The 18,706-nt window shown below is 44.0% G+C and overlaps 1 protein-coding gene across 2 annotated transcripts; it reads left to right on the top strand.

Moving 5' to 3' along the window:
* Positions 1-544: 544 nt before the first annotated feature.
* Positions 545-17,756, top strand: EOGT (EGF domain specific O-linked N-acetylglucosamine transferase). 2 transcript variants are annotated; one of them, XM_084214395.1, is made up of 17 exons: positions 545-921; positions 1,410-1,456; positions 2,286-2,510; positions 2,860-2,960; positions 3,520-3,628; positions 3,715-3,809; positions 4,913-5,017; positions 6,091-6,197; positions 7,372-7,475; positions 9,938-10,030; positions 10,650-10,721; positions 11,270-11,356; positions 12,428-12,496; positions 13,319-13,380; positions 14,405-14,524; positions 15,471-15,573; positions 15,942-17,756. In XM_084214395.1, the coding sequence occupies exons 3-17, from the start codon at positions 2,301-2,303 to the stop codon at positions 16,086-16,088; spliced, it is 1,584 nt and encodes a 527-aa protein (XP_084070521.1). In that variant the 5' UTR covers positions 545-921; positions 1,410-1,456; positions 2,286-2,300; the 3' UTR covers positions 16,089-17,756. The 2 variants fall into 2 exon arrangements, with proteins under 2 accessions (XP_084070521.1, XP_084070520.1); XM_084214394.1 differs by having other exon boundaries at positions 2,281-2,510.
* Positions 17,757-18,706: the final 950 nt, after the last annotated feature.

Raw genomic sequence — 18,706 nt, 5'->3', positions numbered from 1 at the left:
CACCGCAGCGATGGGGTTGTGGATAAAGTGAAATTCAGACTAATTTCCTTTATTCAGGTAAGCGGTGTCCCTGCGGGGTCAGCACCTTGGCTCGGGCTGAGCGTTTGTTCCTCGTTTCCCACCTGGGAACCAGGGGAGAGGCGGTCTGGGCCGTGCGGGAGGATTCAAAGCTCTTCAGTGTTGGTGCCTGTGCCTCCCCCGGCGCTCGTCACTGCGGGAATTGGGTCACACCGGAGGAGGGTGCGGGGTGCCGGCAGGAGCGCTGCCGTGTGTCAGGGACAGCAGGGACGGCGTCGCTGAGCCTCTGCCCGTGCGCCGGGCGGTGCTGGAGAGCGCGGCCGTCCCGGGCCGGCCCCGGCGCCGCTGCTGCCGGCCTGCGCTCGGGGGGGACTCGTGGAACAATGGGGTGCCGGAGCCTGCGCTTCCTGCCGGGCCGCGGCAGGAAAAGGCCCTTTTCCTCCGCATCCTGCGCTCGCCGCTCCCGGGGCGGCAGCGCTTAATTTCCGGCAGCAGAAGGAAGACGCGGCTGCTCCGCCGCCGCTCCCCGCGGGCAGGTGCCTTCGCTGCGGGCCCCACCTGAGCCGCGCCGCCGGAGCCCGACCCGCGCCCGGCGCTGCGCCTCCGCCCCGGCCCGGCGGCTCCTCCTTCCCCGTCTGCCTTCCCTCGCTGCCTTCCCTCCCTGCCTCCTTCCCCGGCTCCCGCCGCCCCGGGCGGGGCGGTCCCGGCTGCTGCCGGCGGCGGTCCCGGGGCGGGCGCGGCGGTGCCGCCCGCCCCTCCCTCGCACCGCACGGAGCCCGGCGGGGCCGCGCCGAGCGCTGCCCCCGGACATGAGGATTGAGGCCGGCGGCGAGCGCCGAACAGGAGGAGCGGCCGGTCCGTGGGCCGCGGGGCTCCTCGGGGCCGGCGGGGCTGAGATAAGCGGTGAGATTCGCGGTAAAACACGCGGTGCGATACGCGGTGAGATGCGATGCTGGCCGGGGCAGGGAGCGCGGGGCAGGGCGGCCGTGCCGGGTCTAGCGCGGGTATGACAAGCGTGGGTCAAGCATCAGGTCCGACCGGGCCGGAGGCTGGGTCCAGGTCTGGGTCCGGTTCTGGGTCTATCGTGGAATCCAGCACGGCCTGGCACAGGATGCCGGGCACGTTCCCCAAGTGACAGCGCCCGGGGGTGGGGAAGGGCCGCGTGTTTTGGGGCCACGGCCCGGTTTGTGATGGGAGAGGTGTGATCCGTGGGAAACAGCCCGTGCCCCGCGCTGTGTGCGGGGAAAGGGACCCGAGCGCCGGTCAGCGCAGTGCCCGGGCTGTGGCAGCTGCTCTCAGTGCTGGGAACGTGTCCCAAGGCGCAGGACAGTGTCCCGAGGAAATCTCCTTTTGCAGGACATACCTAACTCCACCTTCCTCCCCCCCTCTAGGCTTCTGTACCTGGGAAAGCTGAAGTGGTTCCTCTCAAACCAAACAGGTAAAACTACTTGTATCGTAGGAATTTTGCTAAAGGCTTCAGTTGAAAGCAAGCATGCAAATTTTAGCAAATTATAAGGCCAAAAAAGGTGGAGTTTAGATACAGGCCATACATTTCTTTTCCTCAGGAAATTTAATTGTTCAAAGCAGGGCTGTTAGATGAGAAGGTTGTATTAGCAGGAAGGAATGCAATCAGCTTTAGGGTATACAGATGTGTGGGCCTCTGTGTGTGTACAAGTGTATATATAAATACACTTCTATTATATATAAAATTATATATAGAATATACTCAGTAGTCAAGTTTCTTTAACATGATGTTAAGCACTAAAAACAGGCATCCTGTAAGACTTAGCTATGACCCTCTGTGTCTCCCTATTTTTCCCTCAGCCAGTTATTAGTTCAAAATGGAGAATGTGTTGTTTTCATACTTATTTTAAAACTAAAAATCCTTCTTTTCTCACCCCTCCCCCCAGCTCTTCTACTTTTTTTCCCTTCTCACTGGATGTTTCATGCTCTATACTTGGTTTCCACACTGAACTCTCAGGATCCCTTGGCATTTAGCTAAAGTAAACACACCCATTTTAGCTTGACTGGGAGTTTGTAGTGCATAATAACACTCAATGACTAATGATTCAAAGATAATCCTGAGGTTGAGCAGTCTGGCCTCTCAGTGAAAGTTTGATCTTCACAGGAAAAAGAAACCACCCCAGAAATGCAAGCACGAATTCTTTGACTGTATGTCTGACTCTGACTGAATTTTGTCCTCTGTGCTTGAAATGCTGCAGATATGTTAATTTCTTTTTGTTTTCTATTTTATTTATAAAGCACAGAACTCACAGGTTGCCATGTTTATGTTGCTTGTGTTTGGATTGCTACTGCAAGAAATTCTGGCTAATTCCCAAGCTGAAAATCCTACTGAATTCCCAAACATTCCAGAAGAGTCATTCTACAGCTACAAAGCCATCAACTTGCCAGATGAGCACATCCCCTACTTTCTGCACAATAACCAGCATGTTGCTGACATCTGTAAGCAGGATGCTCTTTGCCCATATAAAGTAAGTTTGGGGTTTTTTCTGTTTATTTGTTCAAATATCCTGTTGGGGTGGTTTGTTGCAGCAGTTAAAGATGGTGCTTAATTAGTCTCCTTGCCAATTAGGGAAAGGATTTGTCTTAGAACCTGTAAAAGACAAGAGTAACATTGATGTGCATGTGTATCCTCTTTGGAACCTCTGCTGTGCATGAGGAATCTGGGTGTTGTTTCTCAAACTCTGTTTGAAAACAGACCACACCAAAAGCCTTTTATGCAAGATTTATGAGCAAGATGTCATTTAAAAGCTAACAACTTACTTAAGTCATTTCCCATTTTCTTGTTGCAAAACCTGATTCAGTCATTCTGTGTTGCAGAAACACTTGAAAAAACTGAAATCCTGCTGGGGTTATGAGAAATCTTGCAGATCAGAGAACAGGTTCAGTTACCCAGTGTGTGATTATGTTGAAACTGGGTGGTAAGTTTAATTTTAAATGTCTACTCTACATTATGGTAAAAAAATAGTGTAGTGCTCACTTTGATATAGCAGTGAAGCAAGCATTATTGTAATATTTAGAATTTAAAGTGTGATTTCTTTGTGGACACCTGTGTGTATGTATATAATGTGTGTATTTATGTATAATGAGCCTTTCAACATGATTTAAAAAATTTAACTTTTTAAGGAAGAAAATACTGCTAGAAATGCTTCCTGCCAGAATGTTTTCATTATTCTGATGTAGCCTTGAATTCAGAGTCCTAAAATAGCTGTATTTCCTTTCTTAGCTTTAAAAACAGAGGAAAAATGTAGAAAAAAATGTGTACCCTTTTAGGGGAGAATAGCTTTAAATTAAATTGTCATTGATGTTTTTACTTACATGAAGCTGATAAGTGCTTCCTGTTTTGGCATCTTAAATGCCAAAAAAATAACTGGCTGGTTCCTCTCTTCCACTTTCAGTGGGAAAATGTGATCTGTTGAAGTTATTACTAGAATTGAGCAACAGAGCCTTGACTTGTTTCCTCTCTCCTTCACACACCAGGGCAAGTGACATTGAGACAGCCCAGCAGATATTCTGGAAACAAGCAGACTTTGGGTATGTTCAAGAGAGGCTCAGTGAAGTGAAAACCCATTGCAAGCCTGCAGCCACAGTAGGTATTTCTGATAGATCTGATACTTTGCACTTGCTTTTAAAAATAATTTTTGTTGTTGACAGGATTCTACTTGTTCTTAACAGGGGGATTCATCTCTGACCTGCTCCCAGTACCTTCAGCATTGCAGAGCAACAAACCTGTACATTGATTTACGAGCTGTGAAGAGAAACCATGACAGGTCTCTGATATGCCTGAGCTATAGCAAAAATGGGATGGCAGGGAAAAGGATTTGAGAATTGGTTTAACAAAGCTGGATTGCTTGTTGCTATGGGTTTTACTTTTTTTACTTTTTACTGCCAGCAGTTTTACTGCTGATCAGATGCTTGTTTGCTGAAGCCTTGTAAAGGTTTGCCCCTCCTCATTGCTAGCTGCTGCTGGTGGTGTAAAAACCCAAGCTGTCACTTTTATGGAGTGATGATGGGTGACTGAAATCCTCCCTGGTGGAAGAGAGGAAGACGTTTCTATGTCTTCAGTCATGTCCTTCCTTGATCAGATGATGTGCGAAATACACTTGCTTTTGTCTGAGGAACCAAGACATTTCCTGTGCCCTTATACCAGATCCAGGAGCTGCATTTTTAGATACCAAGTGGCTGAGGAGAGATCTGAACCCGGATCTTCTGCATCCTGAATTAAAAAGCTTCATGTTGGAAACTGGATGAAAAAACCGTACCAGTGGTGCTGGCATGACCCTCTGACTTGTCTTTGAAGTCAGTGTCTTGATCTGATTCATGCCTGAGACTGATATTACCCTTCAGAATGGGTTTTGTCATCATCACAGCCTGTCCTGAAAGCTGATTTAGACAGTGCTTTTAGCTGGTAACTTGTTTTCAGGAAGTTTGTTGTTACATCTCACTCTTCATATGTAATGTGAAATCCTTGGGTAGCAAAGTGGGTTGTGAAATCTGAGGCAAAATTCAGTAAGAAATTGTTAGAAACAAACAAGAGCTCCAACCAAGGATGGTCCTGTCATGACGGTGAAGCATCACTGTCATGAAACAAAATTTGATTAAATTACTCATGTGAGTATGTGTAAATAATTCTTAATAACATTCTGGGTGGATTAGTGCTGCTTTCTAAGATGATGCCTACACCTTCAAGGTTATTTGGGGCTTGTGGGAAATTCTTGATTTACACTGAGGAAAATACTCAAGGTTTAAATTTGTGTGAAGAGTCTTGCTGAACTGAGACTAAGTACCACTGGCTTGAGTATGTAATTGAGCTTGCAGGGCACTGCTAGCCCTGTTGCACAAAAGCTGATAGACTTTTTCTAATTTGCATTAGATTCAAAGAAGACTTTTTCCAGAAGGGAGAAATTGGTGGTCATTGTACCCTCGATGTTCAAGCATTTTTGGCTGAAGGTCAACGCAAGAGCCCTCTGCAGTCTTGGTAAGAATCTCTTGTCAGGGCTGCTTCCAGGTTAATTTGCTAATTAGTTTTTATTTTTATCATTGCCATTACCAGCTGTGTGTAGGGGATTTCATACTGAGGAAACACTTGCTCCTTTTGGGGTCAATTTGAGAGTTGATATTAGAAACCTCAGGTAACGACATCTCTGCAGAAAGTCTGAGCCAGGCTGTGTGTGACTGTGTCCTGCCTCATTTGCAGCAGCAAAAGATGTGAAAACACCTTGGATTGGAAGTTGTAACCCTCAGGTGTTTTCTGGGCCAGGTGCTGGTGCTGTGCCTCCTCTGTGTGATGGTTTTCTGCTGAGATGCCTGAGGCTGGCCCCTGTGTGAGTTCCCACAGCCCTCGGTGAGGATGGTGGGGATGTGTGCTGGTGTTCCCAGGGAGCCTGGCTGGGAATGTGAGGTGGGCTGAGTCCACAGGCTGAGTAGGAAGTGCAGAGCATCCCAGTTTGCATGTTAGCACTTCAAAGCTGCCTTGCCAGTTAATTGATGAAGGAAATGGAGCCATTAAGGTCCATATAATAATTCATTCTTATGCTTTGCTCGTATTTTCTTTTTCTTCTCCCATTTTTCATTGAGGTTTAATTTAAGTCAAGAACTGCTGCAGAGGAGGAAGACTTTTCTCCTCTACCTGCTATTGTCAGCACAGCTGCTCATCCTTGTTTAGATGCAGGAGCAATAAATACTGCCTCTACATTCATTATTCCAACCAAAGCACGGAAATCTCACTTAAGTGTCTCTGGCAAGGCAGATCAAGTTGGTGGAGCCACAGATCCAGGATCTGAGGGTCTTTGTTACATCCCTGCTGCCTTGATTTGGAGATCAAAGGTGCTGTTCACTCCTGAGATCAAAGGCAGTGTTTAACCTCTAGAAGCCCTGAAGAACATCCCATTATAATTTCAAATAATTTTAATTGTCAGACTCCATCAGTTTTCAGCAGTCCTGCTAACTGAAATGGACTGGAAGGACAGTTACTAAATCTGAGACATAGGAAGTGCATTTGTTTGAGTGTGTTGATGTCAAAGCATATTCTGTGTGATTGAATCTTTCTAGGTTTGCAGAACTCCAGACATTCACTGCACTAGACTTCAGGCCTCTAGAAGATGGGAAGTGTGACATTGTTATTGAAAAGCCAACATATTTCATGAAATTAGATGCAGGTAATTGGTACCTTTAGTTTTTTTGGGTTCTTTTTTGTACTGCAGTAAAAAAAGCTCATATTCAACTTCCCCATCTACATTATGCCTTTGTGACAGTTAAGTTCACTCGGATTATGAAAAATTATGTGAATTTTTAGTTACTTTTTTTGATGTAGTTCCAGCAACAATCTTGGAAACTGAAATTTGAAAATCTTATGATTTCCCACAGATGATTTTTTTAAAAAATCGAACGATTTCCTGTTGTTTTCCTTGCAGGGCTGTTCTCTGGACTGTGGTTTGGCAGGGTGTGACTCTGTGCCAAAGGCTGTGCTTCTGCCTGGCAGGTTCCACACCATGGAACACCAAGTGTGGGTGTCTGTGTCCTGCAGCAGGATCCGTGTGCTTTGGAGGGTGGGGAACAGAAGTGGTGCCCAGGAGGGGCAGCACCCAGGCACCTTCAGACATTTTTGGAGCTTCACACATTTTTGGAGCCTTTCTGTTGGCAGGGAAGGGTGTTGAGGATGCGGACAGCAGCAGCTGCAGTGGGGAGAGCAGAGTGTGTGTGCTCCTGAGCTGGGCTCTGTCCCTGTCACACACAGCAGCGTGACCCCAGCTCCTGCTCTCCCCCTGCCACTGCCAGCAAAGCTGCTGCAGGGACTGGGCTGTGTTGCCTCCTTTGTGTTCCCTCCTCTGTTTTGGGGGAGGTTTTTGTGCACCAGGAATGAACAGGAGAGGACCTGAGGGGTGCCTTGGGCTGTGGCTGGGGTGAAGGTACAAGTTGTGTCCTGTGGTGCCAGGGACAGAGCTTCCCTCAGCCCCTCTAGAGCAGAACCAGAGCTGTGCTGGAGGCCAGTTCTCATGTTTCCCTGTCTGACTGGGCTGTGCTAAAGCAGGAGACCCTTTCACATCCTTCAGAAACCAGCTGCAGACTGTAAAGAGAAATGGCACATGAAGCTCATCTTATTCTTTCTTTTGGCCACTCTTCTAACTCTGTTTTTTTTTTTTAAACACATTTTACATCAGATTTCTTTCCTTGATTCATTCCTTTAAGAGGTTCTTTTTCAGGGTGTATTAAGAGGATTCAAGGAGAAGCTAATATAAAATGCAGGATGCCGACCAGGAAAAAATGCATAAACCAATAAAAGTGGAGCAAGTAATGCAGAGTTTTGCTAACAATTCTGTCTTTCTTTCTCAGGTGTTAATATGTACCATCACTTCTGTGATTTTGTCAATCTCTACATTACCCAGCATATCAATAATTCCTTCAGTACTGATGTCAACATTGTCATGTGGGACACTGTAAGTCTGCTCTGCTTTTAACGTATTTCTGATGGGTTGTATTTCTGCTTTATAGAGGCTCTGAAGGTTTTGGTAGCCAATCCTTAGCTCTCTTGTGGCCACAGCCATGTGGAACTGATAAATTCTGGATGCTTTTAATGCAGGTGCATGAGCAATAGTTAGAGAGCAGATTTTCTATGATAAACCACGGTGCTGTTGGAACACTCATCTATGCTAGCCCTTTTTTTTTTTGGTGTGACTTCAAAAATAATCTGATCAGCATGTCTAATCAGAAGTTTTAACTGGTTTTTTAAGGTTTTTTTCTCTTGGAATATTGAAGTAGATTTGCTCAACTGTTTGTTCCATGTTTAAAAAGAAATGCAGTCTTGCATGTTTGTAAATCAGTAAAGTGCAGCCTGTAGCAAAGAAAACAGCTAAATTAAATCCTGATATATATATTAAAACAGAGTTTAATATTTAATTCCTTTAAGCAGCCCTCTTGCAGTTACTTGCCTCAGTCACCTCTCACATTGTCATGATCACATAAAACAGGTTTTTAAGTGGGGCTGTTTCTGCTGTACTGCTGAGTTGAAACCATTACTGTGTTTGAGTAATATTAGTTTTATTGGACAGCATTTAACTTGTGGAGGAAGGTATTAAACCAAATAGAAAACAACGGGGCAATTTGTAATATGCCAGATAAAGTGCATAATTAGGTCCAGAAATAACAGTTCTTGAATATGTTGCTGTCCCACACCTGTTTTGTGATCATAAAGTGCTGAGTTTTCTCTCTGAGCATTTAGTGCCAGGACAACTAAAGTCCAAAAGAGAAGTGCAAATATCCCCTGCTTGCTGCTCAATTAGGAACCCGTTTGGCTAGAAGAAACTCTTTTTTTCTAGTTCTATTGTATTTTAAAGCTAAAACCAGTGCCATCTGTCAGATAAGTGAGCTCTCTAGGTGTTGCACAGCACCTGCTAATCCAGCTCTGCTGGCTTTCTGAAAAGATCAGGTGTCAGACAGCGTTGCAAATTACTTTGAAAAGCAACTCTTTGTCTTATGTCGCAGAATTAAATAACTCTTTCAGATGTACCATTCAAAGTAGAGCCACACTGTTATCAATTTAAATGAGCATCACCTGCTCAGGCAGCTGGAGTTTATTGCTATGTAAAACCAGGTGATGGCACCAGTCAACTGCTGATGAACTGTCTGTGCCCATCAAAAGGTGGATTTGAGCTTATTATTCATTCTCTCTTTTTTTTTTTTTCCTTTTACTTGATGTAATTAGATTTGGCCATACTTCCTACCTACTGCTCTTATTAAAGAGTAATGCCCTTAGATGTAGGTTAAACAAAGCAGAAAATGAGCAGGAATTCCACTGGGTGTTGGGGTGCAGATCATCTGTGAATGCAGGGAAGAAATGTTTATAAAGCACTTTTAAGGGGAGCAGAGAGGGTTAGAAAGTGGTGCTTTCATCAGTTCTCCACTTCTAATCTGGCAGGGCAGTTCTTGTAATACATGGGCAGAAGGGAGTCTGGATTGTAAAATTTATTAATGCCTAATGGCAGAGCAAGAGGAACCAAAGGAAATCTGGTGCCCTTTAGATTCTTTTACATTTCACCAGATACCTCTTCTCTCCTGCTATCATTTGTATTTTCAGTCCTATTTTCAAATTTCTTATTTAGAATGTTTCCACCTTCCAAGCAGCCTGAGCTAGCCCCAGAGTTGAAAGGAAGCTTTAGTGAGAGTCTGCACCAGGGCTGCTGAGGGCACATTTAATTGCATTCCAAGAGCCAGAGGTGGTGACTCGGCCCTGGGATGTGTAGGAAAGGTGACAGATGGAAGGCAGGAGCCCCTGCTGCTGGGATGACTTTGGAGGGAGTAGATGGCTCTTTGAAAGCTCCTCACAGAATGAAAGTTTTTATTGCTCTGTATAGAAGCCCCCCAGGTGTTGGTTCCATCAAATCAGATCATTGCCTTCACTTTGTGATACACGTGCCATACACAAGTGACAATCCCCAGACAGGCAAATGCCAAACAAGCTTGTTGTGACTTGTTACCTCAAAATTCAGTGCTGCACTTGAATTTCCAGGTGTTTTTTTGTTAAATCTCAGAAGGTGAGATTCAGGCCTCCTACCGTCCCCATGTTTGTGTTGCTTCAAATTTAACTTGTGAAAAGTAGTAAGTAGTTCTCACTCCTGACTCAGAAATTATCATCTGCTACTGAAGAAATTGTCTACTTTGCTAATTTGTAGAAATTTTAATTAAAAATTAACCACCTGAGAGGTAACTTGAGTTACCTGCCAGTGCAAACACAGAGTTTGGTGCTGTGTAATGCCTTTGCTAGGCTGCCTTGGGTCCTGTGGTGGTGTTGCACATATTAACTGTATTAAAACTCATAGACAGAGCCTGTAAATCATGAAGAGAGGTTCCAATATGCATTTTTGTAATTGTTGTACCCTCGTTCTTTTTGCATTCCTCCTAGAGCTCATATGGCTATGGTGACCTGTTCAGTGAGACATGGAAGGCATTTACTGACTATGAAATAATCCACTTGAAAACTTTCGACTCTAAAAGGGTATGAAATTCTATATTTTGTTTTAATTCATGGTCACTAGGGAGCAAATATGACAACACCTCAAGCTTCTTGCAGTTATGGGTGTTCCAGAGGAAAGCATTCATGTTTAATTTGTGTAATATGAGTATTCTACCTTAGAAACAAGAGACAGGACTGTAGCCTGATTCTGTGATGTATCTATCCTTTATATAGATGGGCCTAACTTTTGTGTCCTTCTCCAGGACTCCTAACTGAAGTTAGGGGTCTTTCTGGAGTTTTCTGATTCCTCTTGAGATGTTTCTTTGCATTCTTGGCATTCTTGCTGCTTATCATTAAAAAACCAAAATTTACACCCAAAAATTGCGTCTATTCAGAGCTCATTTTAGCCTCCTCAATCTAGTCATAAACTCCCTAACTGGTTTCCTGCTCTTTAGTCCATGTTCTGCCTGGGGGTGTTCTCATCACCTCTTCCCACACTTGCTGGTCCCAAAGGAGGCTCTTTGGGGATCTTTGTTGTGTTCATTGGCACAGCCGGGCTGTCCTTGGCAGGAGCAGTAATTGCTGCCTCGTTAGGAGAGGGGCTGGCAGTGAAAGGGCTGGGAGGAGCAGTGGGCTGTAACTCCTCGTGATCCCCTTCCAGGTGTGCTTTAAAGAAGCCGTGTTCTCTCTGCTGCCTCGGATGCGCTATGGATTGTTCTATAACACCCCTCTGGTGAGTGCCTCCATCCATCCCTCCATCCATCCATCCATCCCTCCCTCCATCCATCCATCCATCCATCCATCCATCCATCCATCCATCCATCCATCCATCCATTCCCACCTGGAGGGTCGAATCTGAGCTGGGGAATCCCTCCAATATAATGACATACACTGCAGTGAAGGTTCCAACTCCAAATGGAATGATCTTCCCCAAAGATTGAGATTTTAACGTTATTCCAGCTGGTTGTGTGCAGTCTCCTATGTCACAGCTCAGGAGGTGCAAATTACTCCCCTTTAATGGGTGGGCACTGTGAGCTAACTGGTATTTTTGCAGAGCACAAGAGCTTAAACACAGTCAGACTTCCCTGAGGGTATTAGCTCACACACTCTAGCACTGGAGTTATATTTCCTTCAAAATGAAAGTGCCACTTGTGCTGCAGTGAATAGCACAGAGCATGATACTGGGCTTTTGTTCCACAAGAATGTTAAAAACCTGATCACAAAGCTCAGTGTTCTGAGTGAAATAACCCTGTATATTAACAGTTCCCTTTTTAATTTCAGATCTCTGGCTGTCATGGCACGGGGCTGTTCAGAGCCTTTTCTCAGCATGTGCTACACAGATTAAACATCACCCAGGAAGGACCCAAGGTGTGATAACTGCATACAGCACTTGCAATATGGAGCTGGTGGTTCTTGCCAGAGATCAGCAGTAGCAAACTGAACCCAGTGGGCAATGGGGGTGTGCCTGTGTGCTTTTTGTCCTTTCCTGTGATGTTTAGGGTTCGGTTTTTCCCTGTAAAGGCCGTCAGAGAATATTTGTGTATGTTTGTGGAAGTTGCCCTTATGTCTTATTTCTGTAGGACAGACTTGAGAGCGCTCTCCTTCCAACCTTAGGGTCTCATCCCTGTGTCCATTCTCTGTGCTGGAGGCCTTTGTGTCCTTCCTAGTTGACTCAGAGTTCCATGGGGCAGCAGTGGGGATCCCACAGAGCAGAGCTTGCCCTTTATCAACCCCCTTGGATGCTGCTGGGCTGGGATCAGAGCTGGAAACAGAGGACCTGCTCCTTCCATTCTTGCCCAGCACCATCTCTCTGCTCTGGGCTTCTCTGCTGCTCACACTGATGGCTTCTGCACATTGCCTTGGTGGCCAGGGCAGCTCTGGGCCAGTTGAAGTGTCTGCTGGAGAGTAGCCCACGAATTATTGCTGAGGGGCACATGCAGAGCTCTGCACAGGCATTTAGTTATGCTTCTCCTGCTGACACTAATGGGAGCCATGCAGTTAAATCTCTTTATTTCACTTGGAGCGCTCACCCCTGTGAGTCCAATTAATTAAAAGAGGTAAAAGGAGGAGCTGTTATAGAAGTAAAATATTTTTTTTTTCCCAAGGAACTTGTGCACAAGCCATCCAGAATGCTGCTTTCCTGCCTTCAAAAACTGCCAGATAATGTATTACACAAAGGGTCTTTTGTTCTAAATAAAAGAAATCTTTTAGAAAATATTTAGTTCTAATAATCCAAATTTCACAAAGTTTTTGATGCTTTGAATCTGTCAGAAAATACGATGTGCATTTTAAGGTGGTTACACCATCTGTTTATTACGTGTGGAAGGAACATATTTAGTTGCTCAAATAATTGCCAGAAATAAATATGGAAGATTTTTTGATTATTTTTCTTGTGAGGGCTGCCTCTTAGCTAATACACTGCTGCTTCTTTCTTTTTAGGATGGGAAAATTCGAGTCACCATCCTCGCCCGCAGCACAGACTACCGGAAAATATTAAACCAGAATGAGGTGTGGTCCTTTGTATCTTTCAAAATATTTATTAGAAGTTAAATTTTGCTTTTTGGGTTGATTTTTTTTTTAGTCCAGCCAAGACATCCATTTTCTGGCAAATCTTGGACAAATATGTCCAATGTTTATATTAATTTGTTCTGAAATGTCTTCTCGGCAGTCTCCATTTCTGTACCCCAGACACTGAACCTTGCTGCCCTTTCCAAATATCCAGTGGAAGACTACAAATGTAATACTAGAAGTATTTCCTCTGAGCAAACAGACACTGCAGATCTTCTGATAAAATTAAATTATTTCACTTTCAAATTATTCCTTTTATTTATAGCGTTTCCAGTGTTGAAGTCTAACAAAACCCTTTGTAATGCCTGCAGATTGGAATGCACAAGCCCTGGTATCAGGGTTTGTGCACCCAGAGCATAATGAATTTCCATATTGGTTTATGTTTTTGAGTCATGCAACTTCATGGACTTGTGTAAAGGCTTCTTTCATGGCAAAATGAAATTATTCAATGTTTTCAAACCTGCTTTCATTCTTTACTGTGACAACCTGACAAAAATGAGTTGGGATTATCATCCCCACCTTATGTAGGGAGCAACTGAGGCTTGTGTGCTGCAGCAGGTTGGTGGCAGAGCAGACAGAGCAAAGAATTTGAGCTTTTTCTGCTGGGCTGTCCTCAGTTATGCCTCCAGTGCTGCTCATGGTTTGTGTTCTGGTAAAATGGCAAAGGCAGAAGTTGGTTTTATCTTCTCCGGGTCAGGAGTGCAAGGGAGCAATTAAGTGAAGGAGGACACCAAATCCTTGTCTTTTTATTATTCTCCCCAGCTTGTGAATGCTTTGAAAACAGTGTCAACGCTGGAGGTCAGAGTGGTGGACTACAAGTACAGGTGAGTTGGTGGAGGCAGCTGGTGAGAGCTCCTGCTGCCTGTGCTGCTGCCAGCTGTGCCTGCCCCCAGGGCCAACCTGGCAAAACCTGGCACTGGGAAGGAAAATGTTGGGTGAGGAGGTGGAGCACAGCCCTTCCAAAATGCATAGTTAGGGTTGGTAGGCTCAGGTTAAAGCTGAATGAACAAGGCTGGAAATCCCTTTTGTTCCCTCTCCCAAAGCCAGCTGTGTTCCCATCACCTTTTTGCATATTGCTCTGCAATAACTGTGCTAAAAGAGATTTCTATGATGTCAGTATCTTATTTTATATGAGCCTTAGTTTGGCAATCAATAACTCCAATTATTTGCTGCTCTGGTGGCCCCTGAGGACAGCACTGGAGGTCAGTTTGTGGTGCCAGGTGTAGCAGGAACTGTGCCAGGAAGAAATGGACTGAAGGCAAAGATCCCAAACGATGCATGCCTGTTCCAAAGGGCAGCAGCTCCACCTGGAGCTGTCCTGAATGATGCAGGAGGAGTGAGAAACAAGCAGCACTGAAACATTCATGTTCTCACCCAACAGAGACAGTGGGAAGATGTTTATTTGTGTATTTTACATTACAATGAGTGCAGTTCAGAAACAGGTATTTTTTATGCTGGGTCTTTATGTTTTGGGGAATAACCCTGAAACATAAAAGACCTGTTTGGAGTATTCTGTTCTTAGTTTTGGGGTTTTTTTCAAAGTGATGCATTTTTTTAAAAAACAAGTAAAAAGAAAGACCCTTAAACTTACAAAAACTTTAAATTGACCAAAGTATTTTTGATACAAATTCTTGTGAAGTTTTGAACCCTGCCTGCATTTCTTTTAGTTCCATGCTGAGTTACTGCTGGCTGCAGCCCTTGTGGTTCTCAGTATTATTCCTTGAAAAATCAGTTCTCTCTTCCACTATTCCCTTCAGCCAATTTTGTGCTTTCTCCATGTTCTTCTGGGAGCTGCCACATCATCTTTACTTTTTTTTTTTTTAACCACTTTTGCTGTGTTGTCTGCAGGGAGCTTGAATTTTCAGAGCAATTGAGAATTACCCACAACTCTGATATTTTCATTGGGATCCATGGAGCTGGCCTGACCCACCTGCTCTTTCTGCCAGACTGGGCTGTTGTCTTTGAGCTGTAAGTCTGTCTGTCCTTCCCTTCCACACACAACTGCCCCTGTTAGTTGCTGTGTGTTAGTGAAGCCTCTCCCTTCCTGGTATTTGACCACCAATGTTTGTTTTGCAGCCTTGTTTAGATTTCATATTTGGCAGCCTCTTCTCCTAGGGATCAAAACAGAGAAAGCTTTCATTATAAAATGCAGTGTAATTATATCATACAGGCTTAGCCTGTGATTTCTTAATCTTCCATGGTACAAATATAATGGAAAATTGCAAACAATGAGAAAACCTCATTGCTCAGGCTCTGCCTGGTGAGTCTGAGGTCTAAGGATGTTTTAGTGATCCAGGTGAACTGATTATGTGCATGTCCAGGGCTGTTATTGATATGGTTGTGTGCTAGCACCCCCCTGGAGGTTTTTGTATCCTCCTTTTTCTGCTCAGGACATGAGCACCAGTGTGCTGGCCAAGGTCAGTCCTGCGTTTGCCTTCGTTTCTCTTGCAGCTTCCTTGTTAAACATATTTTGTCACACAGTAGGGGTGTTAGCAGACACTCCAATCTACAGAACAAAGCAGAAATGCAGAATGCTTCTTAGAAGAGCTCTGAGTTCTCCATCCTGGGAAATTCTGCCGTGGGAAGGCTGCAGAGCTGGTGTTTTGCAGCATGGGCTTGGCTCGAGAGTGTTTTGTCCACTCTCCAAATAAGTTCAGAAACTCAGGGGTTGTTTTTCACATGTCCAAGAGCTGCTGCAGCTGGACAGGGACATGTCTGACATGCAGATGTGCCTCAAACTGCCTCCAGGGCCACATCTGGAGAGCAGAAGGCAGCCCTTGCTGTTGTTTCAGAATTTGTCCACGGTTTTGGTGCCTTACAGCTGGACAACAGACATTTCAATTTTTTCCTGTTTCACCCTGGTAACTTCAGCATAACCTCTGTAGGTAAATATGTTTTTCCTGCCTGTGCCTAGGTACAATTGTGAAGATGAACGTTGTTACCTGGATTTGGCAAGGCTGAGGGGCATTCATTACATCACTTGGAGGAAAAGGAATAAAGTATTCCCTCAGGATCAGGTAATGGTGGCCACACTGGAAGGGTGAGGTGCTGTAGCTGAAGGACTTCACAGCTCTCCTGCTTTCCCTGTGTTCTGGTATTTGAAATATGATATTCATTCCTTAGGCCAAATTAACTTCCCTGTTAAGATTAAGAAATCATTTGGTATTAATGGCTGAGGGAAGAGGAGAAATGAAATTAATTGGCCATGAACCATTCATAGCATGGCTGTTATGCAGTTCCTTTGCTGATTCTTTTGCCTCAGAGCAGATCAGTGGATCAGAAATAATAAATTAAAATGGCAGATCCTCAATATTTCTTTTTTTCTTTTTTGAATGGAAGATATATTGATCTTTTCTGTCTAAAAGTCCTTATCTTGTTTTTCTAGGGACACCACCCAACACTGGGAGAACATCCAAAATTTACAAACTACTCCTTTGATGTGGAAGAATTTATGTATTTGGTGCTTCTGGCTGCAAATCATGTTTCACAGCATTCAAAGTGGCCATTCAGGGTAAAACATGATGAATTCTAAATTAGACTTCTGACTGAAATACTGTTTTTAATTAATCACAGAATGGCCTGGGTTGGAAGGGATTTTAAAGCCCATCTCATCCCACCCCCTGCCATGGCCAGGGACACCTTCCACTATCCCAGGTTCTCCAAGCCCTGTCCAACCTGGCCTTGGACACTTCCAGGGATCAGGGGCAGCCACAGCTGCTCTGGGCACCCTGTGCCAGGGCTGCCCACCCTCACAGAGAAGAATTTATCCCTTGAACTCAATCTAAACCCACTCCCTCTCAGTTTGAAGCCATCCCCCCCATCCTGTCACTACATGCCCATAAAAAATAAATTTCCCCCTGTGAGGGAAATAACCCATTGTTAACTTGTCAGACAACTTCTTAGCACTGTACCTTGTATTTATAATTCCTTTCTAACCTGGGAGCTTTTGATATGTAAAAACTATTTTTCAGACTATTTCTGGGTTTTTTTGCACTGTATTTCTACATTCCAGATTCTGAAATGCTCTTTGTACAAAGACATGTCCACCCATTTCATGTAAGGTTTTCTGGGGTAGGTCCAGGGTCAACAGACACTGCAAGCTTCTGCTTTAAATTTAGAAACATTTTCACATTAGAGAGCACAGTTTTATGGTTTTGCATTTAAATATGAACTTTGACTCTTGTCCCTGTAGTTATAAATGCTTCAATACAAGAGGCCTGCACAGTAGGTTCAGTCAGTTTTCTGTCTCAGAGCAGGTAAATAGTTTCCTAAGTGAGTACTTATAATTTCAGGTGATCTGGGCATTTTCTACTTTTTCACAAAAACCAGCACACTGCATTGGAAAACTTGAGCAAATTGGAATAAAACTTGATTTTTTTGAGGATTCTAAAGGGAATGGCCTTCTAGTTTTTTTTAAGGACAAATGATAAAATGTGTAGAGTGTCTTTCAGCTCTAGCTGAAAGGAAAGGAACTGATGAGGAACCTTTTCTTGGAGTCACTAAAAGCCTAATTTTTAATATTCTTGTTTCCTCAAAATGTTGAGGAGTTAATCCAGAAAACTTTTAAAATGAAATCTTTCCAAAGCCAGTAGCACAGTTCACTGTTTTCAGTGAAGGGAATATTAAACCAAAGCTGAGTTCTTTTTGAAATTCCCCCTGGAGCTGAGATGTTCTAGAGAGGAAAATAAAGGTAGTAGTTCTTTTGTCTTAAGTGGGGCCAGAAGGATGTCTAGAAGAAACAAGTTCAGTTAGATAAAACCCTGGAGTTCTGTGTTAAATTATGGATTTCTGGGGAATGTATCCCCGTGCTGGACTTGCAGTTCAGGCACACAGTTCAGGTGGCTCGGGCCATGCACACATTTGTGTGGAAAAGCAGGAGAGTTCTGGTGGATACAAACATTTCACTGCTCTAATTGTAGATGGTATTGACTTCCCTTCCCCAGCAATTTCACAGAGTGTGGGTGCATTTACTGCCCTGCCTGTGCTGCCAGGGATGAGTTACTGTAAGCACAATTTATTATATAGATCTCAGACCTGAATCAGTGCATGGGGAGGCTGGGTAGAGCTGAGACCCTCATGTATTTTGTGTATGTGGTGCAATTCTTCCTGGAGAGTGTTGTTTTATTGAGGGTAAAAAACTGTTTCACTTTAAAGGACCATAGAAGCAAAATTGCACTTCTTAATATGAGGTGGGGGGGGGTGGAAAGAATCCCTTGATCAATACCATCTCCTGTATTTGTATGTGTCTGTTTGGGTTTCTACCTTGTGGGATTTGTATAAAGCCAGTAAAATGTCTGTGTTTGAATGAAACCAAGTCAAAGGAAAGAAGACATTTAATTATGAACTGTGCACATAATTTTTTTTAATAAAAAGCTTTTTAAACTAAAAAAAAAAAGAAAGAGTGTAAAATTTTTGGTAGTTTGCCAGGTTTTAGAGGCAAATGTTTTAAATACAATTAATTGCATGGAGTCACATGTCTCTGCTTTCTCCTGCCATGACAGGCTGGTGTTCTGAGATCCAAAGAGATATTCAGGTTTATTTAAGAATCATTCAGAGGTGATGCTGCCATCCTGCACTGCTGGCTTTAGTGCATTTGAAGCTTGACTTGTGAAAATCTTTGTGTGTATTTAACTTCCTGTGGTGCAGGTGATGCTGCTGAAGGCAGTGGGTGAGTGCTGGAGCCTGCACAGGAGCAGCTAATGAGGAGCTGCTCTTTCAAGTCATCACTAAAACAAATGGTTGAACATATGTGTGGAGGAGAGGCTGCAGGGACTTCATCCAAGGGCAAAATATCCTGCCAACATTCACCAGTTTCAGCAAATTTGAGTGCAGGGTCAACAGTTGATAGCCAACATGTTATTCAGCCTTTATGGTTTAATATTGCTAGGATGAAAAGACTGTTTGTGTTGATTAACTTTTCAAATAGCACAAAATCTTCTTGGCAGCAGAAGGAGATTTGGTTGGATTTTTGGGTTTTGCCAGTAAATCCTGAGGGAGTTTGGACAGCAGCAGAAATCTGGATTGTGGCTTGAAGAGCATCTGAACCATCTTGGGTGTGTCTGGAAGTTGGAATTTCAGGGAATCCATGAGACTTCTGGGCCACTTGATCTTTTAAGGCAGGATACAGCTCTGAGTTAAGTTTTCCTAACA

The sequence above is a fragment of the Fringilla coelebs genome (genome assembly GCF_963513975.1).
Source record: "Fringilla coelebs genome assembly, chromosome: 13".
NCBI lineage: Eukaryota > Metazoa > Chordata > Aves > Passeriformes > Fringillidae > Fringilla > Fringilla coelebs.
The sequence above is the reverse complement of the archived record's forward strand: the minus strand, read 5'-3'. Positions and strand labels throughout refer to the sequence as shown.